The sequence below is a fragment of the Hemiscyllium ocellatum genome, chromosome 3 (assembly GCF_020745735.1).
Source record: "Hemiscyllium ocellatum isolate sHemOce1 chromosome 3, sHemOce1.pat.X.cur, whole genome shotgun sequence".
Taxonomy (NCBI): Eukaryota; Metazoa; Chordata; class Chondrichthyes; order Orectolobiformes; family Hemiscylliidae; genus Hemiscyllium; species Hemiscyllium ocellatum.
Window position 1 is genome coordinate 8,306,828 of NC_083403.1, and position 23,653 is coordinate 8,330,480.

General features: G+C 46.7%; 1 protein-coding gene across 1 annotated transcript in view; it reads left to right on the forward strand.

Moving 5' to 3' along the window:
• The window catches only part of LOC132834281 (dynein axonemal heavy chain 8-like), a 1,170,382-nt gene that overhangs the window by 829,698 nt on the left and 317,031 nt on the right, over positions 1-23,653 (forward strand). The window contains exons 49-51 of the mRNA XM_060853001.1: positions 5,240-5,486; positions 11,929-12,170; positions 19,826-19,966. Of these exons, the coding sequence (XP_060708984.1) occupies positions 5,240-5,486; positions 11,929-12,170; positions 19,826-19,966 (630 nt within the window). The remainder of the gene's footprint in view (positions 1-5,239; positions 5,487-11,928; positions 12,171-19,825; positions 19,967-23,653) is intronic.

The following is a 23,653-nucleotide window of genomic DNA, read 5'->3' on the forward strand; positions in this document are numbered from 1 at the left end:
TTTGCAGGTGTGGTGCCACTGTTTAAGAAAGGTGGTAAAGACAAGCCAGGAAACTATAGACCAGTAAGTCTGACGTCAGTGGTGGGCAAGTTGTTGGAGGGAATCCTGGGGGACAGGATGTATATGTATTTGGAAAAGCAAGGACTGATTAAGGATAGTCAACATGGCTTTGTGCGTGGGAAATCATGTCTCACAAACTTGATTGAGTTTTTTTGAAGAAGTAACAAAGAGGATTGATGAGGGCAGAGCGATTGATGTGATCTATATGGACTTCAGTAAGACGTTCGGCAATGTTCCCCATGGGAAACTGATTAACAAGGTTAGATCTCACGGAATACAGGGAGAACGAGCCATTTGAATACAGAACTGGCTCAAAGGTAGAAGACAGAGGGTAGTGGTGGAGGGTTGTTTTTCAGACTGGAGGCCTGTGACCAGTGGAGTGCCACAAGGATCGGTGCTGGGTCCTCTACGTTTTGTCATTTATATAAATGATTTGGATGTGAGCATAAGAGGTACAGTTAGTACGTTTGCAGATGACACCAAAATTGGATGTGTAGTGGAAGGCGAAGAACTTTATCTCAGATTACAACGGGATCTTGATCAGATGGGTCAATGGGCTGAAAAGTGGCAGATGGAGTTTAATTCAGATAAATGCGAGGTGCTACATTTTGGGAAAGCAAACCTTAGCAGGACTTATACACTTAATAGTAAGGCCCTAGGGAGGGTTGCTGAACAAAGAGACCTTGGAGTGCAGGTTCATAGCTCCTTGAAAGTGGAGTCACAGGTCGATAGGATAGTGAAGGCGGCGTTTGGTATGCTTTCTTTTATTGGTCAATGTACAGGAGTTGGGATGTCATGTTGTGGCTGTATAGGACATTGGATAGGCTGCTGTTAGAATATTGCATGTACTCTGGTCTCCTTCATATTGGAAAGATGTGAAACTTGAAAGTGTTCAGAAAAGACTTGCATGGATGTTGCCAGGGTTGGAGGATTTGAGCTATAGGGTGAGGCTGAACAGGCTGGAGCTGTTTTACCTGGAGTGTTGGAGGCTGAGGGGTTTATAAAATTATGAGGGGCATGGATAGGATTAATAGGCAAAGTCATTTCTTTGGGGTGGGGGAGTCCTGAAGTAGAGGGCATAGGTTTAGTGTAAGAGGAGAAAGATATAAAACAGACCTGAGGGGCAACTTTTTCACGCAGAGGGTGGTACGTGTATGGAATGAGCTGCCAGAGGAAGTGGTGGAGGCTGGTACAATTGCAACATTTAAAAGGCATTTGGATGGGTATATGAATAGGAAGGGTTTGGAGGGATATGGGCCGGGTGCTGGCAGGTGGGACTGGATTGAGTTGGGATATCTGGCCGGCATGGACGGGTTGGACCAAAGGATCTGCTCCATGCTGTACATCTCTATGACTCTATGGTTCCAATAATGGACCACAAACCCCTGCTAGGTTCACTTAAAGAGGACAAGGGAGTGTCACCCATAGCTTCAGGCTGAATTCAGCGATGGGGGACTTTAATTCTAAGTGCGTATAATGACAAGTTCGAACACTATCCAGGAGGCCAAGTTACAAATGCAGGTGCATTGAGCCACCTCCTGCTGCTAGATACACTGCTTGTAGTACAGCCAGTGGAAGAGTCTGGAGTCATTTAAATTTTCTGGACACACTTCCAGTTACAGCTGAAAATATCAAACTATCAGACACAGAAAGATCCAGTCCTGGCAAAACTGAAACAAGTGGTGGTGATGGGAGAAACCCAAGAGCCATCACAACCAGAATTGAAGACTTTTTGGACCAGAGAGACCAGATCACTGTAGAGGATGGTATGTTATTATGGGCTGCAAGTGTGGCTGTCCCAAGCAACGATCACTGCCAGACCTGAAGATGTAGGTGAGAATTTATGTATAGTGGCCAGGATTGAATGCAGACATAATCGCATAGGTGGGGCAGTGCCCAGAGTGCCAACAAGGGCATAAATTACTGCCAGCGGCTCCCCAACATTCATGGGAATGGCTGGGTAAACCCTGGACTTGGTCATATGCAACTATGCAGATCCTTTCATGGTCTCAATGTTCTTAGTCATTGTAGATGCCCACTCAAACTGGTTGGACATGCATAGCATTCATTTGTCAAACATAAGGACAATAACAGGAAATATTGTGTGCCGTTTACAATACACAGACTCCCAGAAATATTGTTCACAGATAATGGGGCTGTCGTTTACCAGCAGGAAATTTGAGTATTTCCTTGAGTATGTCAAATTGTATTTGACATATCAGGACACCTCCATACAATCCATCATTCAGTGGTCTGGCAGAAAGTGCAGTCCAAACTTTGAATTTTAAAGAAACAGCTTACAACTTCACTTGAGAGCAAACTGTCCCGGTTCCTATGTGATTGTTGGACCACTTCTCACATAATTACAGGGATAGCTTCAGCAAAGGTGCGAATGGGGAGAAGACGCTGCACCATGTTAAAACTGATCTTCCTGAACCTGCGGGGGCAGGGGAGGGTGAAATGGCATCAGGAACACCAAGAGAGCGAGAGGCAGTTTACTTCAGGGGATCAAGATTGGTTCAGAAACCACGGGAATTGTCCTGCATAGGTAAGAGGTATGGTTGACATGGGATTAGGCCCAGTGATACATAAAGATTATGTTGGTACAAGGTCCTGAACAAGTGTGTGGACCACTTGAACGCTGTAAACTCACAAATGGTGCAGGACCAAAACATGCCCATTTCCTCGACTGCCTTTCCGACTGTTCTAGAACCTCCCTGTCCATCAAGCATTGGAAATACTTCGGAATCAGAGATGGGCACAGGGCTCGTCGCCATCTCGATGCCTTTGCTGCCTGAAGAAGAGCATTAATTTCTTCTGAGGTGCTCCAGACACAAGAAGTGAGCCACTGTGTGTTACACCTGCTTATATCAGAGGTAGAGTTGGGAAATCTGACCCAGTGCTAAGATGCTCCCTGTGGAGCAACAAAATAAAATGGCTTATCTCCTCAGACTCAGAGGGAGAGAGATATACTGACTGTAATGAGGTCAGTCAGGTGGACTTCATAGAATATGAGTTCCCTGATTGGGGGTGTTAATCTGGTCCAATCAGGGAGCCCTGGCTGACAGATACAAACAGGATTAAAAAACCTCCTTGTGGGTCTGCTCCTGGGCCCAGCCAAACTGGCCATAAGCAAGTCCAGGCAGCGGGCCGTGGATGGGGTCGTTAGGGCCGACTGCCTGCCCCTCTTCCACGGTTATGTTAGAGCCCGCGTGTCCTTGGAGAAGGAGCACGCGGTGTCCACCGACACCCTGGAGTTGTTCAGGGAGAGGTGGGTGCCGCAGGGAGTGGAGTGCATTATTTCCCCCTCGAACTCTATTTTGATTTAGTCCCTGCCCTTCCCTTCACTGTTTGATCACACAGCATTGCCCTTTGCTGTGAGGGGCACTGCTTGTCACTGGCCACCCGGGTGTTTTCCTATCTTCCTGATGGTGGAAATTGAATAGAGATTCATGCACCTTGTGTCTCTCACTGTGTCTCACACCTGCACCCACACACCATGGGTGCTGGGGAGAAAAAAATAAGCGCTACTACAGTTAGGCGGTAGTGTGGGGGTTAGCGAAAAAAAAATTTAAAAAACTAAAAAAAAACAAACAAACAGGATTGAAAGACCTCCTTATGGGTCTGCTCCTGGGCCTGGCCAAACTGGCCATAAGCAAGTCCAGGCAGCGGGCCTTGGAGGGGGTCGTTATGGCCGACTGCCTGCCCCTCTTCCGCAGTTACGTTAGAGCCTGGGTGTCCTTGGAGAAGGAGCACGCGGTGTCCACTGACACCCTGGAGTTGTTCAGAGAGAGGTGGGCACCGCAGGGAGTGGAGTGCATTATTTCCCCCTCCAACTCTATTTTGATTTAGTCCCTGCCCTCCCCTTCACTGTTTGATCACACAGCATTGCCCTTTGACGTGAAGGGCACTGCTTGTCATTGGCCACTCGAGTGTTTCCTTTCTTCCTGGTGGTGGAAACAATTAAAGATTCATGCACCTTCTGTCTTTCACTGTGTCTCACACCTGAAAAAAAAGAAGAAAAAAAAGAAAAAAAAATGAAAAAAAAACCAACAGGATTTACAGACATCCTGTTCACTCTAAAAGCTGGTTCGGAGAAAGCTAGATCAGTGTCAAGGACTCTCTATATGTAAGTAAAGGGTGACTTGGTGACAGGAAACTGACTTCGATGGAATTATTTCAAGATCAAGCATTAGGACTAGATACCATTTAAGAAGGTCTCAGAAGGACAGCTCTCTTGAAAAACATTAAAACTCCTTACATTTTGTAAAAACCCATGGTGAAGACCAGATAGTTGCAACTGCTAGACGGACAATATTAATGGCTGATAATAAAAGTTGCTAAGGGCAAATTGTGTTTAACTAATATACTGGAACTGTTTTCACAGTAACAGAGGTGATTTAACTGAGTAATGCTGTTAATGTGGTGCTCATGAATATCCAAAGAGCATTTGATGAAGTACCATACAGCAGACTTATGAGCAAAGTTATAGATCATCAAGTGAAAGGGAGAGGAGGGACATGAATACAAAATTGTCTGAGTAATAGGAAACAGAGAGAACAGTTAATGGATTTTATTTTGGGCTGCAAGTTCTTTTATTGTGGAGTTCTTCAGGGTTTGGTGCTTGAACACTTGCTCTTCTTGAGATGCGCATTAACGACCTAACCTTAGTTTCCAGGGTATAAATTTGCGGGTGTTGTGAAACCTAACAATACTGCAAACAGTGAAGAGAGAAATGCAGAAATTCAAATGGCATAAATAAGCATATCTCCGCAGCTCTGGCAGCATGCTTGTAAAGACAAACAGCGTAAATAGGTTGGACATAGGTTGGTGGAATTGCTGGACAGATGGCAGATCTAACTTAGTGCAGCGAAGTGTAAGGTGCTTTACTTGGGGGGAAAAAAAACTAAATCAGAGGCACAATGTAAAAGGGTTCAGTTTGAACTGGAGCAAAAGAAGAATGTGCGATGTTCTAGGGGGAGACTGGGGATTGAGGTAAATTACCTCTTTGGAGAGCCAGTGCAGACATGATGCAGAATGGCCTTCTCCTGTTGTGTCACCATTCTTTGATTTTCTAATTCTGTGATTTGTATATGTATAAGCTCAAATATCTACCTTCCACCTTCCCCAGTCTTTCCAGTGCAAAGTTACATAATTCTGAATTGATGTCTCTTTTCAGCTGTATGAAACAGCCAGGGTCCGTCATGGGCTGATGACATTGGGACCCAGTGGCTCTGGGAAGACTTGTGTAATTCGTATTCTCATGCAGTCACTGACTGAATGTGGAGCTCCTCATCGGGAAATGCGTATGAATCCTAAGGCTATCACTGCTCCACAGATGTTTGGGCGACTGGATCCTGCAACAAATGACTGGACTGATGGAATCTTCTCAACACTTTGGAGGAAATCTATCAAGTCAAAAAAAGGTACCGACAGCTTTGAAAGTTAATGAGATAAATGATGCACTTTTGGGAAATGAATAACATGGATTAGATTCAAGAGAATGAAAATTAGTTCAATTTGCAAACAACTCATAATATCAGAAAAATGGTTGGGAATTAGGTATAAAATTTTACTCTGAAACTTCTGGGTTTTGGTTGTTATTAGCAGCAAATTTCCAGCACATATTATACCACAGACATCAAATAAAGAGTCTAAATTTTATTCATACAAATACAAAGAAGCCAATAAAATTCATTATATTCTACATGAATAACAGCATTTGATAATAGCATTCTTTGCTATAACATAACAGCGACTCCTGTAGTGGATCTCATTCGTACCGACAGATTTTGTTTTCCTCTTTTTATTTATCTTGTTTGTTTTCTAACTTATTCATCTCTCTTACCACTGATGGTAGCAAGAAATCCATCACGAACTTGTGTGAACCCGGTGTGGACCACATCGCAATGGTGAGTGGGCCCAGTGTGAACCTTGTGGTGACGTTGAGTGGGGTCAGTGCGGAACTCGTGGTGATGGTGAGTGGGCCCAGTGTGGACCTAATGGTGATGGTGAGTGGGCCCAGTAGGGACCTTGTGGTGACGGTGAGTGGGCCCAGTGTGGACCTAATGGTGATGGTGAGTGGGCCCAATGTGGACCTAATGGTGATGGTGAGTGGGCCCAGTGGGGACCTTGTGGTGACGGTGAGTGGGCCCAGTGCGGACCTCTTGGTGACAGTGAGTGGACCCAGTGTGGACCTCATGGTCACGGTGAGTGGGCCCAGTGTGGACCTTGAGGTGATGGTGAGTGGGCCCAGTGTGGAACTCGTGGTGATGGTTAGTGTACCCGTTGCAGACCTCATGAAAATAGTGAATGGGCACATTGCGGGACTCGTGGTGATAGTGAGTGGGACCAGTGTGGACCTCGTGGTGACAGTGAGTGGACCATTGGGAAGGTCATGCTGATAGTGAATGAGACCAGCACAGATCTCACGGTGGCGGTGAGGGAGCCCAGTTCAGACTTCGTGGTGAAGATGTGTGAGCCAAGTGCGGACCTCATGGTGACAGTGAGTGGGACCAATGTGGATCTCGTGGTGATGGTGAGTGAGTCCAGCGTGGATCTCATGGTGACAGAGTGTGGGGTCAGTGCAGACCTCATGGTGATGGTGAGTGAACCCAGTGCGGATGTCGTGGTGATGGTGAGTGGGCCCAGTGGGGACCTCATGGTGATGGTGAGTGGGTCCAGTATGGACCTCCTGGTGATGGCGAGTGGTCCCAGTGTGGACCTCGTGGTGATGGTGAGTGGGTCCAGTATGGACCTCGTAGAAATGGTGAGTGGGCCCAGATGGACCTCATGGCAATGGCGAGTGGGCCCAGTGTGGACCTCGTGGCGATGGTGATTGGGCCCAGCATGGACCTCGTGGCGATAGTGAGTGGGCCCAGTGTGGACCTCGTGGTGATAGTGAGTGGGCCCAGTGTGGACCTCGTGGCGGTGGTGAGAGGGCCCAGCGTGGACCTCGTGGCAATAGTGAGTGGGCTCAGTGTGGACCTCGTGGTGATAGTGAGTGGGCCCAGTGTGGACCTCGTGGCGGTGGTGAGAGGGCCCAGCGTGGACCTCGTGGCAATAGTGAGTGGGCCCAGTGTGGACCTCGTAGTGATAGTGAGTGGGCCCAATGTGGACCTCATGGTGATGGTGAGTGGGCCTGGTGTGGACCCCGTAGCGATGGTGAGTGGTTCCAGTGTGGATCTCGTGGCGATAGTGAGTGGGCCCATTGTGGACCTCATGGTGACGGTGAGTGGGCCCAGTGTGGTCCTCATGGTGATGGTGAGTTGGCCCAGTGTGGACCTCGTGGTGATAGTGAGTGGGCCCAGTGTGGACCTCGTGGCAATAGTGAGTGGGCCCAGTGTGGACCTCTTGGTGAGGTTGAGTAGGCACAGTGTGGACTTCGTGGTGATGGTGAGTGGACCCAGTGTGGATCTCGTGGTGATGGTGAGTGGGCCCAGTGCAGACCATGTGGTGATGGTGAGTGAGCTCAGTGTGGATCTCGTGGTGACAGTTAGTGAGCCCAGTGCAGGCCTCGTGGTGATAGTGAGTGGGACCATTTTGGACCTTGTGGTGAAAATAAGTGTCCCCAGCATGGACATTGTGGTGATGGTAAGTGGGCCCAGCGTGGACCCCGTGGTGGTGAGTGGGCCCACTGCAGGCCTCATAGTGATGGTGAGTGGGGCCAGTGCAGACCACGTGGTGACGGTGAGTGGGCTCAGTGCGGACCACATGGTGATGGTGAGTGGGCCCAATGTGGAACATGTGGTGTTGGTGAGTGGGACCAGTGCAGACCACGTGGTGACGGTGAGTGGGCCCAATGTGGAATGCATGGTGATGGTTAGTGTACCCGTTGCAGACCTCATGAAAAAAGTGAATGCAGACCTCATGGAGACGGTGAGTGGGCACGATGTGGGACTCACGGTGATGGTGAGTGGGACCAGTGTGGACCTCGTGGTGACAGTGAGTGGGCCCGTGGGAAGGATATGCTGATAGTGAGTGAGACCAGCACAGATCTCACGGTGGCGGTGAGGGAGCCCAGTTCAGACCGCGTGGTGAAGATACGTAAGCCAAGTGCGGACCTCATGGTGACAGTGAGTGGGACCAGTGTGGATCTCGAGGTGATGGTGAGTGAGTCCAGCGTGGATCTCGTGGTGACGGTGTGTGGGGTTAGTGCAGACCTCGTGGTGATAGTGAGCGGGCACGTTACGGAATTCGTGGTGATGGTGAGTGGGTCCAGTGGGGACCTCATGGTGATGATGAGTTGGTCCAGGGTGGACCTCCTGGTGATGGCGAATGGGCCCAGTGTGGACCTCATGGTGACGGTGATTGAACCCAACATGGACACGTGGTGACAGTGAGTGAACCCAGTGTGGACCCTGTGGTGGCAGTGAGTGAACCCAACGTGGACCCCGTGGTGACGGTGAATGAACCCAGCGTGGACCCCGTGGTGACGGTGAGTGAACCCAACGTGGACCCTGTGTGACAGTGAGTGAACCCAGTGTGGACCCCTTGGTGACAGTGAATGAACCCAATGTGGAGCCTGTGGTGATGGTGAGTGAACCCCACGTGGACCCCATGTGACGGTGAGTGAACCCAACGTGGGCCCCGCGGTGACGGTGAGTGAACCCAGTGTGGACCTCATTGTGACGGTGAATGAACCCAATGTGGGCCCCGTGGTGACGGTGAGTGAACCCAGTGTGGACCTCGTGGTGACGGTGAGTGAACCCAACGTGGAGCCCGTGGGTGATGGTGAGTGAATGCAGCGTGGAGCCCATGGTGACAGTGAGTGAACCCAGCGTGGACCTCATGGTGACAGTGAGTGAACCCAACGTGAACCTCATGATGACAGTGAGTGAACACAACGTGGACCTCATGGTGACGGTGAGTGAACCAACGTGGACCTCGTGGTGATGGTGAGTGAGCCCAGTGCAGATCTCATGGTGGAGGTGAGTGACCCCCCCCTCCCCCCTACTTACTTTTCCAGAAAAAGCACAGGGCTTACCATTGGAATCAGTGGTTGCTACATCAGCCAAGGTGACCCAGGGTCAAAAGATGGCATGTAAGGATCACAACTGCATAGTTGGTTGGGTCCAGCATAAACAGTGGCTAGGCAGAGACAGAGGAACTTCAGGGATTCTTCGACGAAGTGAGCCAGCAATGAGAGATGGCACCAGAGGATCACGACTCCATCATTGGATAGGTGTGACGCTGGCAAAGTGGAGCCGGAAGGGCATCAGGGCATCATTGATGAGACGGGCTAGTGGTGAGAGATGCGGTTCTGATGCAGCATCTCTGAGGTGATAGCAGAGGAGAATTGGTCCAGTGGAAACATATGGTGCCTGAAGACTAGTGACTTCAACGTTGTTTGGGTCCATTGTAGAAGGCAGCGAGGTGTAGGACCTGGGTCGGTGCCGCAGCCATGTTAATGATGAGCTGGCTCAGGAATGATGAATTTGATTTTGATTGGATTTTTACCTTTTTGATTGGATTTGTCTTATTGCAGTCACATATACCTAAGTACGGTGAAACACATTGTTTTGCAAACAGTATAGGGAGATCATAGCGAATAAGGACACACAGATCAGAGGGTGCTTAGATAGAGCGAGGCATACAAGTTACACTACACAGAAAATGCCACCAAGCAAGGTCAGCATTGTAAAAAAAAATGTGACTGGCATAGATTTAAAGTGATGGCAAACAATGCAGAAGTGATGCCGAACATCTTAGCTGGGCCCACAGGGCCTGATCTAAACTCTCAGTCAGCGCCCATTTTAATTTCCCTTCCCACTCCCTTTCCAACATTACCATTGTTGGCCTCCTCCATTGCCACAGTGAATCAAACCACAAATTGGAGGAACAACACATCATCTTCCACCTGGGCAGCCTACAGCCCAGAGGATTTAACATTAAGTTCTCCAATTTCAAATAATCTCCCCTCCTATCCCCTGACTCCCTTTCCAGCCTCTCCTCCTCCCTTCCATTCCACTTACTGACCCTTCCTTCTAGCCACCAACCTGATTCATTCCTCCCATGACCAACCAGGCTGTTCCCACTATCTGTATTCACCTATCCCTACCTCACCACCCTTGCCCCTGCCACCCCCTTTATCTGCAGCTCCCCTTACTCCCAGCTCCAGTTGTGAAGAACACCCAAAATGTTGACTTCTCCACCTTCTAATGCCGACTGGCTTGCTGTGTTCTTCCAACCTCCTGCTTGTCTCCTACTAGTGGAAACATCTTCTCTATGTCCACTCAGCCTGTCAATATTCTGTAAGTTTCAATTAGATTTTCCCCCTAAACATCCTTTTAAACCTCATAAACTGCAGCCCCAGAGTCCTCAACCTCTCCTCATATGACAAGCATTTCATTCCCAGGATCATTCTTATGAACTTCCTGTGGAACACCTCCAATATTAACAATTCTTCCTCAGATACTGGTCAGGGCCCAAACTGCTCATAATATTCCAAATGCAGTGTGACCAGAGCCTTATCCAACCTCAGCAGTACATTTCTGTCCTTGTTTTCTCGCCCTCTTAAAATTAATCCACTTTCAAATCTTTCAACTTCCCCAGTACCTTCTCCTTAGTCCAAAAAAGAGAAAATGCTGGAAAATCTCAGCAAATCTGGCAGCATCTGTAAGGAGAGAAAAGAGCTGACATTTCAAGTCTAACTGATCCTTTGTCAAAGCTGCTGCCTGACTTGCTGAGATTTTCCAGCAGTTTCTCTTTTTCGGTTTCAGATCCCAGCATCCGCAGTAATTTGCTTTTACCTTCTCCTTAGTGATGGTCACTACACTAACCTTTTGCCCTGACACTCTTGAAGTTCAGGTATATTGTTGGCATCTTTTCCCATGAATACTGATGCAAAGTACCTACTTAGTTTGTCCACTATTTCTTTATTTCCATAATCATTTCTTCAGCCTAACTTTCCATCAGTCCAATGTTCATTTTTGCCTCTCTCTTACCTCTTTATATATCTAAAAAGACATTCTTGCAATCTTGTTTTATATTACTAGCTAGCTTTACCACATACTTCTTCATCTCCACTCTTCTTGCTTTTTAAGTTGACCTCCAGTTTTAAAGTATTCCTAATCTTCTGGCTTGTTCATATCTGGATCAGTTCTAAGGTCTGCAGTTCTGTCATTCCAGTTGTGAATGATGATGGACAATTAAATAACAAATGGGGTGGAGGCTCCACAAATATCCGATTCGGAATTATGGGGGAGCCCAGGACAAGTGCAAAATATAAGGTTGAGCTTTGCAATCAAAGGAGAGATTATAACAAATGATGGTTGCTTTTTACTAGTTTTTTTCCCACGACATCTTTTCAGGACAGAGGGAATTACTTATTTCCAGCTTGGAGGCCTTTTTCTCACCAAAAGCAATTTACGGAAGACACAGCAACTACAGTCCCGGTTGCTAGGCAACCTCCAACAGCGGGTCCTTTCTAATCCCCAATTGTTTTCTAGCAATCATAAGTCAAAAAGCAACCTCTTGGATCTCTTTGAAAGTTGTTCTCCCAAATTCACAGTCCCCAGTTCTTGTTGACCTTTTGACTTTTAAATTTGCATGCTAAATCCTTTACAATCCAGGACTTGTCCAAATCATCCCTTCAACACTGCTTCAAATCTATAAATATATACTCTTCCCAACATTAATTGAGTTGGTAATTATTCCCAGCATATTTTGTTTTTAGGAACAAAATTAATATGCTTAATTAGGAATTAAATTGTAATCATAATAACTGTAATTAAATTGAACTGTGGGATTCAGTTCAGAAATTATCAAAAATTTAGCTTGTCACATGATTTACTGTGCAAATGAATAATATGAAACCTAGTTATTCATTGTCAGTTTTTAAATGTATTTGTACACTTTGGTTTCTAGGTGATAATATCTGGATAATTCTAGATGGTCCAGTGGATGCTATTTGGATAGAAAATCTAAATTCTGTACTGGATGATAACAAGACATTAACTTTGGCTAATGGTGACCGTATTCCCATGGCTCCTTCCTGCAAACTGCTGTTTGAGGTACACAACATTGAGAATGCATCTCCAGCCACGGTGTCCAGAATGGGAATGGTCTACATTAGCTCTTCTGCTCTCAGCTGGAAACCAATTTTGAAGGTAACAGCCTCAGCATCAAAATCCACATAGAGACTAAAAATGTTTGAAAAGAGAGGCGTTTCCAGTCACCAATGAAAAGAACAGAAAGACTGATTCCACATTTTAAGACTTTTACTGTAACAAACAAACAAATCAACATATTCTAAACATATTCTAACAATGATGCAATACACCAAGCTGAGGAAAATATACTTCTGCATAACTTAATGAATACAATCAACATATGTATAACTCTTTTTACTATGCACCATATTTCAGGCAACTTTGGAGTAATATAATGGAGGAGATGGTCACCGACTGTTGATGGCATTGCATTAGTAATTGAGAGGATCAGTCTAATACACTGGAGCATTGTTTCAAATCCCACTCTGGTGGGTTTTTGTAAACTTAGTAAATCTGGAACCTGCTGCTAGTTTTGGTATGAATAGTCATGAGAACCATCAATGTTTGTGAAAATACATTTGATTCATTAATGTCCTTTAGAGAAGAAAGTCTTAGTCAGTCCAGTTTTGATTTCACTGAAGATTCAGCGATATGATTAATTCTTAATTGCTATCCAAAATGGCATTGAGGATTCCCCTCAGCTCAATGGCAATTTAAGATGGCAACAAATTATGGTCTTGCTAATGATCATAACCTCACTTGCCAAAATCCCATGAAATATACTTCTCTAAAATTACAAGAATCATTCCTCCATATCTCCCACTGCCACGTGAGGCAAAGCTTCTGCTGTCCTATGATTTTTTTCTCATTCAACCTGAGTTCTCTTGATCCAGTTTTTACCAGCAAAGCTTAGCTTCGTGAATCCCTGTTCTTAAATCTGTTAGAGTCCTTTTGGTATTGTCCATTTCTTTTAATACAAACAGTTATTTTATTTCTCCATAGCAGTAACTGCTTTTTCTCTTTCTCTACAGCATTGTCTTTTTGTCTCTTTCTCAGTATCTTCAAAAATAGCTTTTTATATATGTTCCAAATCTAGCTGATTTAGTACATTGGTAATGATACACAACACAATTAAGTTTAAGACAATAAGAAATAAGGACTGGAATTTTCTTTTTCTCCTCAAGATTAATTTTCCATTCCGTAAGATTATGGCTGATCTGACATTCATCATGTTATTAGCAAAAGTGTTCAATTCCTCTCTGGCCACAGGAGAAGTGCCAGAGGACTGGAAGGCAGTCAATGTGGCACCATCGTTCAAAAAGGGAACAAGGGTTAAACCAGGAAATCACAGGCCAGTTAGTTTAATCTCAGTCATGGGAAGCTATTGCAGCAGTTCTGAAGGACAGAATTAATCTGCATTTGGAGAGGCAGGGATTAATCAGCAGCTGTTTTGTTAAGGAGAGGTCAGCTCTGACCAAAGTGACTGAATTTTTCCACGGTTTTTCGGTGAGGACAATGCTTTTGATGTCATCTACTTAGATTTTAGCAAGGCTTTTAATAAAGTGCCATATGGGAGACTAATAACAAAGGTAAGACCCCATGGGATTCAAGCAAATTGGATCCAGAATTGGTTGAGTGGCAGGAAGTAGTGGGTGATGGTTGAAGGGTGTTTTTCCACCAAGAAGTCAGTATCCAGTGGGTCCCACAGGTCAATGTTGAAGCTCTTGCTGTTTGTAGTTTACATAAATGACTTAGACAGTATGATTGATCAGTCTTCACACTTCATTCTGTGACCATGTTTAGGAATGCATTTTAATCACAAGAAACCTGACACATTCACAACAAAACATACGATTTAAATCCATTCATCCCTTATACAAATCATTTACAATCGTTATCATTTTTTCTTAAATTCTTAAAGGGTTTCATGATTTTTGAATTCTGGATATGTTTATTTCACTGCAGCGCATAGGATTCAAAATGCTGAACAGACTTCACCATCTCCGTTTCCTTTTCTACTAGCGAGTACTTCCACTGATATTGTTTTAATTTCTTGGAAAATTACACACTGATTTCTCTATTCCCAAATCATGACCTTGCAACAGGTCTACACCTATCGTGAAGTCACAAACATCAGTTGTTTTTTCGGATGGTTTGATAAATTCAGGGGTGACCAACACTGATTCTTTTATTAGGATTACATTCAGCTTCTCAAAGATTGCATGGCATTTTGTTAACCTCACCATTTTTGTCTGTTTCCATAATACATCTGTTAATGTTACCGCTATTATGCTGAAGCTACACAGATTTCTGATTAAACTCACACATTCCCAAAAATCTCATGATTTCCTGTTTAGTTTTAGCAATGAGGAATTCATAATGATAGTATTGGTACTTAATTCCTCCCCCCACGCTTTGGTTTTAATAGGATGTTCATAGTATATTTCAACGCAAAGACTGATGAAAGATATCTGCCATTTTTCTGCCATTTTTTTGTTGCTCATAACTATCTCCCCAGAATCATTTATGTTCCCTTTGACCTCTCTCTTCCTTTTTATATATATAAAGAAGCTTTTACTGGCAGTTTTTATAATCCTCACTAGTTTACTCTCATGGTTTACTTTTTCTCTGTATTTCTGACAATATGATTGAATTTTACATTCACTTTGGGCAGAGAGGAGTGGATGTGAGACTTATATAGATTTTAAATAAGGGCATGAAAGCAGAGTGTATTAGAAAATTTGATTAAATGAAAAGTCAATAGAAATACAGTGGCATCAATTTAGGGAATACTGCAAAATACACACAGTAAGTAATTTCTGATGAGTAAGGAGAATTCCAAATGAAGGACACAGCCTCTGTGATTAACTAATAAGATTAAAGATGGAACCAAACATAAAATAAAAGCATATCATTGTGCATGCCAGAAGATTGATTAAAATATAAAGAAAAGCAAAGAGTTATAGAGTGATAAAGCACAGAAACAGATCCATTGGTCCAACTTGTATGTGCTGACCTTATATCGTAAACTGATCTAGTCTCATTTGCCAGCATTTGGCCCATATTGATGTAAACATTCACATGCCTTTAAACTGTTGTAATTATATCTGCCTCCACCACCACCTCTAGCAACTCATTCCATTCATGCACCAAGGTGATGATGCTGTTGCTTTAAAAGATTATTTTGTCCTGGTTATTTTTGCAAGAGAGGTTGTAAGGCAGAGGTACGGAGCTAGCTGCTGAAGACACCTTGAGAAAACAGCATCGGAGGCTTTTAAGAGCCTGAATGGGTATGGCCAGCTCTCACAGATCCAGATTTCTGGATATTGGTTTTTGAAGTAGCTATCAGAAGCTGTTTGGAGTCTCAGAAGAGTTGAAGTTTCAGCGAATGATTTCTAGCTGCTACTGTCTCTGAAATGTCTCTTGATATTGCTTTTTCCTGGACTGGAGAAACACGTGTAAGAATCTTGTCAGAATTTTCCTATTTACCAAGAAGTTTGTTTATGGAATGTTATGACATTGAAATAGTTAATTAGTCATTAGTACTGTATCTATTATTCAGTTAAGTTTGCCAATAGTTAAGTTCTTCTAAATTCCTCTTTCTTTTGTTAGTATCTTAACAAAAATATTTAAATAAATTGTGTTTTGCTTAAAGCTAAGTAATTGACCAGTCACATTGCATCTGGGACAGGAACTTCACATCAACATTTAAGAGAAATTTAGGGTCGAAGCTACCTTCTTAAAATATTTTGAGGGAGTCTAATCTGGTCCATAACACCTCTCTCTGTGTGAAAAAGAATGATGAAAGAACTAATAAAATGAGTACAAGAGAAAACTAACCAGAAATGTCAAAACAGTAAGATTATGTATAAAAAATACAGATAATAATGAGAGCGTTGGTTCAAAATAAAGTGAATGTGGAAGTTTAATATTGGAAAAATGGTGAAATGACAGATGGCTTGAAAAGGTAATTTGCATCAGTATTCAAGATAGTGGATACTAGTAACATCTCAGAAGCAGTAATAAATCAGGAATAGGAAGTGATGTTCAAGTCAAGAACTTAGTGATAATGTCATTGGACTAGTGATCCAGACATGCTAGATTATGGCCTCCGATGGCATCATGGCAAATTATGAAAATTGAACACATCAAAAAACATGCAGAACAATAAGACAGTCTGAGCTCCTCTCCCTGCATCACTCTGAGCTCCTCTCCCTGCATCGCTCTGAGCCCCTCTCCCTGCATCGCTCTGAGCTCCTCTCCCTGCATCGCTCTGAGCCCCTCTCCCTGCATCGCTCTGAGCTCCTCTCCCTGCATCGCTCTGAGCTCCTCTCCCTGCATCGCTCTGAGCTCCTCTCCCTGCATCGCTCTGAGCTCCTCTCCGTGCATTGCTCTGAGCTCCTCTCCCTGCATCGCTCTGAGCTCCTCTCCCTGCATCGCTCTGAGCTCCTCTCCCTGCATCGCTCTGAGCCCCTCTCCCTGCATCGCTCTGAGCTCCTCTCCCTGCATCGCTCTGAGCTCCTCTCCCTGCATCGCTCTGAGCTCCTCTCCCTGCATCGCTCTGAGCCCCTCTCCCTGCATCGCTCTGAGCCCCTCTCCCTGCATCGCTCTGAGCCCCTCTCCCTGCATCGCTCTGAGCCCCTCTCCCTGCATCGCTCTGAGCCCCTCTCCCTGCATCGCTCTGAGCCCCTCTCCCTGCATCGCTCTGAGCTCCTCTCCCTGCATCGCTCTGAGCCCCTCTCCCTGCATCGCTCTGAGCCCCTCTCCCTGCATCGCTCTGAGCTCCTCTCCCTGCATCGCTCTGAGCTCCTCTTTCTGTCCCACAGAGATCCCCTCTCCCTGTCCCACTGTGAGCCCCTCTCCCTGTCCCACTGTGAGTCCCTCTCCCTGTCCCACTGTGAGTCCCTCTCCCTGTCCCACAGTGAGTCCCTCTCCCTGTCCCACAGTGAGCCCCTCTCCCTGTCCCACTGTGAGTCCCTCTCCCTGTCCCACTGTGAGCCCCTCTCCCTGTCCCACTGTGAGTCCCTCTCCCTGTCCCACTGTGAGCCCCTCTCCCTGTCCCACTGTGAGTCCCTCTCCCAGTCCCACTGTGAGTCCCTCTCCCTGTCCCACTGTGAGTCCCTCTCCCTGTCCCACTGTGAGCCCCTCTCCCTGTCCCACTGTGAGTCCCTCTCCCTGTCCCACTGTGAGCCCCTCTCCCTGTCCCACTGTGAGCCCCTCTCCCTGTCCCACTGTGAGTCCCTCTCCCTGTCCCACTGTGAGCCCCTCTCCCTGTCCCACTGTGAGTCCCTCTCCCTGTCCCACTGTGAGTCCCTCTCCCTGTCCCACAGAGATCCCCTCTCCCTGTCCCACTGTGAGCCCCTCTCCCTGTCCCACTGTGAGTCCCTCTCCCTGTCCCACAGAGATCCCCTCTCCCTGTCCCACAGAGATCCCCTCTCCCTGTCCCACTGTGAGCCCCTCTCCCTGTCCCACTGTGAGTCCCTCTCCCTGTCCCACTGTGAGCCCCTCTCCCTGTCCCACTGTGAGCCCCTCTCCCTGTCCCACAGAGATCCCCTCTCCCTGTCCCACTGTGAGCCCCTCTCCCTGTCCCACTGTGAGCCCCTCTCCCTGTCCCACTGTGAGTCCCTCTCCCTGTCCCACTGTGAGCCCCTCTCCCTGTCCCACTGTGAGCCCCTCTCCCTGTCCCACTGTGAGGTCCTCTTCCTGTTTCACTATCAGCTCCTCTTCCTTTCCCACCGTGAGCTTCTCTGCCAGTCCCACAGTGAACTCCTCTCCCTGTCCCACAGTGAGCTCATCTTCCTGTCCCACTGTGAGCTTCTCTTCCTGTTCCAATGTGAGATCCTCTCCCTGTTCCACTATGAGTTCCAGTTACTCTGACCTCAGTGGTGGGAAAAATGCTGGAGTCAATTATAAAGGATGAAATTATGACACATCTGGATAGCAGTAACAGGATAGATCAGAGTCAGCATGGATTTATGAAGGGAAATCATGCTTGACAAATCTTCTGGAATTGTTTGAGGATGTAACTCTGAAGATGGACAAGGGAGATCCAGTGGATGTAGTATACGTGGACTTTCAGAAAGCCTTTGATAAAGTCCCACATAGGAGGTTAGTGACCAAAATTAGGGCACATGGTATTAGGGGCAAAATACTGACTTGGATTGAAAATTGGTTGGCTGACAGGGAACTAAGAGTAGTGATAAATGGCTCTCTTTCGGAATGGCAGGCGGTGACCAGTGGTGTGCCCCAGCGATCAGTGCTGGGACCTCAGCTTTTTACAATGTACATTAATGATATAGATGAAGGTATTAAAAGTAATATAAGCAAATTTGCTGATGACAAAAAGCTGGGTGGCAGGGTGAAATGTGAGGAGGATGTTAGAAGAATACAGGGTGACCTGGACAGGCTAGGTGAGTGGATGGTTGCATGGCAGATGCAGTTTAATGTGGATAAATGTATGGTTATCCATTTGGTGGCAAGAACAGGAAGACAGATTACTACCTAAATGGAGTCAAGTTAGGTAAAGGAGCAGTTTAATGAGACCTAGGTGTTCTTGTACATCAGTCAATGAAAGCAAGCATGCAGGTACAGCAGGCAGTGAAGAAAGCTAATAGCATGCTGGCCTTCATAACAAGAGGAATTGCGTACAGAAGTAAAGAAGTCCTTCTGCAGCTGTACAGGGCCCTGGTGAGACCGCACCTGGAATATTGTGTGCAGTTTTGGTCTCCACATTTGAGGAAAGATATTCTGGCTATTGAGGGAATGCAGCTTAGGTTCACGAGGTCAATTCCCAGAATGGTGATTTCAACCTTACGCTGAAAGATTGGAGCAACTGGGCTTGTATATGCTTGAGTTTAGAAGGCTGAGAGGGGATCTGATTGGGACGTATAAGACTATTAAAGGATTGGACACTCTGGAGGCCGGAAGCATGTTTCTGCTGGTAGGTGAGTCCCGAACCAGAGGACATAGTTTAAAAATAAGGGGTAGGCCACTTCGAACAGAGTTGAGGAGAAACTTCTTCACTCAGAGAGTGGTGTGTATATGGAATGCTCTGCCCCAGAAGGCTGTGGAGGCCAAGTCTCTGGATACTTCCAAGAAAGAGTTGGATAGAGCTCTTAAGGATAGTGGAATCAAAGGTTATGGGAATAAGGCAGGATCAGGATACTGATTGAGGATGATCAGCCATGATCATATTGAATGGTGGTGCTGGCTCAAAGGGCAGAAGGCCTACTCCTGCACCTATTGTCTATTGTCTTCCTGTTCCATTATGAGTTCCTCTTCCTGTTCTACTGTGAGGCCTTCTACAAAACAATAGATGTGAACCCTTGACTCTGCTTATTGTCCACTGTTGCTGACAGATCTTTTGGGCTTGTCCAGGCATTTCTCTTTTTGTTTCAGATTTCTACTGTCTTCAGTTTTGTCTTTTTTTTACCTCAGTGTTTAACTTCCATGCCAGCTTATAGTCCAAAAAGGAAAGATATGTACCCCCTTACATATTAACATATTAAATTAAGTTGTTTCATTTAAAATTTATTTGTAAATTTTGTTTGAAATTTAGACTCATCAAGTTATATCTGTGTATTCAAGTTTCTAAACTCCTTTTGCTTTTTTTGCTGCTATCCATTAAAATATGACAAGAAAATTAGTAAATGCAGGTGAATAGTGTATTAATGTACCTTGCTTATCTACTATATTTTGGCGTATGAACCCCTATGGTCTGAATTATGCCTCTTCTTTCATTATCCTGAAAGTTTCTATATTTTGATTTGCAGGCTTGGTTGAACAAACGCATTCCTTGGGAGGCAGAGATTCTACAAAGCTTGTATGATGCTTCCTTTGAAGATTCTTATCAGTACATGAAATTAAATCTCCATCCAGTTATGGAGCTGCTTGAGTGTAACTACATTGTGCAGGTTAGAAACATTTCTTTAAAATCAGCTTTGTTATAAGAAATTGTTTTGACACAACCCAGACTCCTTTAGTACTATTTTTATCACAGCAATAGTGCAGATTTATTCAAGTTGGGGTCACAGTGCTGTGCAGCCAGATATTGCTTTGTAAGTTCTCACCACTAATTCTGGACACCATAAAATTTCCTGGCTTCAGGCCAAACATGGGCAAGGAAAACTCTGGCTAATTACAAACTCCTACTCTCCTTCAGCTGATCAATCAATACTTTTCCATATTAAGTGAACACAAACATTTTCTAGTTGCAGCTCAGCAACTGAACAATGAGCTTTAGAAACAAGGTGACCCCTCATTGAGATTCGAATATCTTTAAGGTTATGATGGAGAGTAAAGGAATGAATCTTTATTCCAAATATTTGCAATAAGACTGTTTCAAACAACTCCTGTATCATGAAGTAAGATGAAGTAGCTGCAGCTTATTTAGGGTCTCAGGAATATCATTAATGAAACAAACTGGCATCAAATCAATGCAGATTACAACAAGTTATTTATGCAAGATGACAAAGGGCATTGTAAGACCAGTTCATCAATGTATAGATTCCTTTAACTGAGCAAAGATTTATTGAGCTGAAAATGCGTTGCTGGTCAAAGCACAGCAGGTCAGGCAGCATCCAAGGAACAGGAAATTCGACGTTTCGGGCCAGAGCCCTTCATCAGGAATGAGGAGAGGGTGCCAGGCAGGCTAAGATAAAAGGTAGGGAGGAGGGACTTGGGGGAGGGGTGATGGAGATGTGATAGGTGGAAGGAGGTCAAGGTGAGGGTGATAGGCCAGAGTGGGGTGGGGGCGGAGAGGTCAGGAAGGGGATTGCAGGTTAGGAGGGCGGTGCTGAGTTCGAGGGAATCGACTGAGACAAGGTGGGGGGAGGGGAAATGAGGAAACTGGAGAAATCTGAGTTCATCCCTTGTGGTTGGAGGGTTCCCAGGCGGAAGATGAGGCGCTCTTCCTCCAACCGTCGTGTTGTTATATTCTGGCGATGGAGGAGTCCAAGGACCTGCATGTCTTCGGTGGAGTGGGAGGGAGAGTTAAAGTGTTGAGCCACGGGGTGGTTGGGTTGGTTGGTCCGGGCGTCCCAGAGGTGTTCCCTGAAGTGTTCTGCAAGTAGGCGGCCCGTCTCCCCAATATAGAGGAGGCCACATCAGGTGCAGCGGATGCAATAGTTGATGTGTGTGGAGGTGCAGGTGAATTTGCGGAGGATATGGAAGGATCCCTTGGGGCCTTGGAGAGAAGTAAGGGAGGAGGTGTGGGTGCAAGTTTTGCATTTCCTGCGGTTGCAGGGGAAGGTGCCAGGAGTGGAGGTTGGGTTGGTGGGGGTTGTGGACCTGACGAGGGAGTCACGAAGGGAGTGGTCTTTGCGGAACGCTGATAGGGGAGGGGAGGGAAATATATCCCTGGTGGTGGGGTCCGTTTGGAGTTGGCAGAAATGACGGCGGATGATACGCTGTACACGGAGGTTGGTGGGGTGGTAGGTGAGAACCAGTGGGGTTCTGTCTTGGTGGCGGTTGGAGGGGCGGGGCTCAAGGGCGGAGGAGCGGGAAGTGGAGGAGATGCGGTGGAGGGCATCGTCGATCACGTCTGGGGGGAATCTGCGGTCCTTGAAGAAGGAGGCCATCTGGGCTGTACGGTATTGGAACTTGTCCTCCTGGGAGCAGATGCGACAGAGACGAAGGAATTGGGAATATGGGATGGAGTTTTTACAGGGGGCAGGGTGGGAGGAGATGTAGTCCAGGTAGCTATAGGAGTCAGTCGGTTTATAGTAGATGTCTGTGTTGAGTCGGTCACCCGAGATAGAAATGGAAAAGTCTAGGAAGGGGAGGGAGGAGTCTGAGACAGTCTAGGTGAATTTGAGGTCAGGATGGAAGGTGTTGGTAAAGTTGATGAACTGTTCAACCTCCTTGTGGGAGCATGAGGCAGCGCCGATACAATCATCGATGTAGCGGAGGAAAAGGTGGGGGGTGGTGCCAGTGTAGTTGCGGAAGATGGACTGTTCCACATATCCTACGAAGAGACAGGCATAGCTGGGGCCCATGTGGGTGCCCATGGCAACTCCTTTAGTTTGGAGGAAGTGGGAGGATTGGAAAGAGAAGTTATTCAGGGTGAGGACCAGTTTAGTCAGTCGAAGGAGGGTGTCAGTGGAAGGGTACTGGTTGGTGCGGCGGGAAAGGAAGAAGCGGAGGGCTTTGAGTCCTTCATGATGGGGGATGGAGGTGTACAGGGACTGGATGTCCATCGTGAAGATAAGGCATTGGGGACCGGGAAGCGAAAATCATGGAGGAGGTGGAGGGCGTGGGTGGTGTCCCGAACGTAGGTGGGGAGTTCTTGGACTAAAGGGGACAGAACCGTGTTGAGGTACGCGGAGATGAGTTCGGTGGGGCAGGAGCAGGCTGAGACAATGGGTCGGCCGGGGCAGTCAGGTTTGTGGATTTTGGGCAGGAGGTAGAAACGGGCGGTGCGGGGTTGTGGGACTATGAGGTTTGAGGCGATGGATGGGAGATCCCCTGAGGTGATGAGGTTATACATGGTCTGGGAGATGATGGTTTGGTGGTGGGAGGTGGGGTCATGGTCAAGGGGACAATAGGAGGAGGCCATGGTCAAGGGGACACTCCACCCTTGAGCCCCACCCTTCCAACCACCACCAAGACAGAACCCCACTGGTTCTCACCTACCACCCCACCAACCTCCGTATACAGCGTATCATCCGCCGTCATTTCCACCAACTCCAAATGGACCCCACCACCAGGGATATATTTCCCTCCCCTCCCCTATCAGCGTTCCGCAAAGACCACTCCCTTCGTGACTCCCTCGTCAGGTCCACACCCCCCACCAACCCAACCTCCACTCCCGGCACCTTCCCCTGCAACCGCAGGAAATGCAAAACTTGCGCCCGCACCTCCTCCCTTACTTCTCTCCAAGGCCCCAAGGGATCCTTCCATATCCGCCACAAATTCACCTGCACCTCCACACACATCAACTATTGCATCCGCTGCATCCGATGTGGCCTCCTCTATATTGGGGAGACGGGCCGCCTACTTGCGGAACGCTTCAGGGAACACCTCTGGGACGCCCGGACCAACCAACCCAACCACCCGTTGCTCAACACTTTAACTCTCCCTCCCACTCCACCGAAGACATGCAGGTCCTTGGACTCCTCCATCGCCAGAACATAACAGGAGGAAGAGCGCCTCATCTTCCGCCTGGGAACCCTCCAACCACAAGGGATGAACTCAGATTTCTCCAGTTTCCTCATTTCCCCTCCCCCCACCTTGTCTCAGTCGATTCCCTTGAACTCAGCACCGCCCTCCTAACCTGCAATCCTCTTCCTGACCTCTCCGCCCCCACCCACTCCGGCCTATCGCCCTCACCTTGACCTCCTTCCACCTATCACATCTCCATCACCCCTCCCCCAAGTCCCTCCTCCCTACCTTTTATCTTAGCCTGCCTGGCACCCTCTCCTCATTCCTGATGAAGGGCTCTGGCATTTCCTGTTCCTTGGATGCTGCCTGACCTGCTGTGCTTTAACCAGCAACACATTTTCAGCTCTGATCTCCAGCATCTGCAGACCTCACTTTTTACTCAAAGATTTATTGAGATAAAGCATTAGCATCATGTTAGTTGGCACAAGATAGAAGAGGGA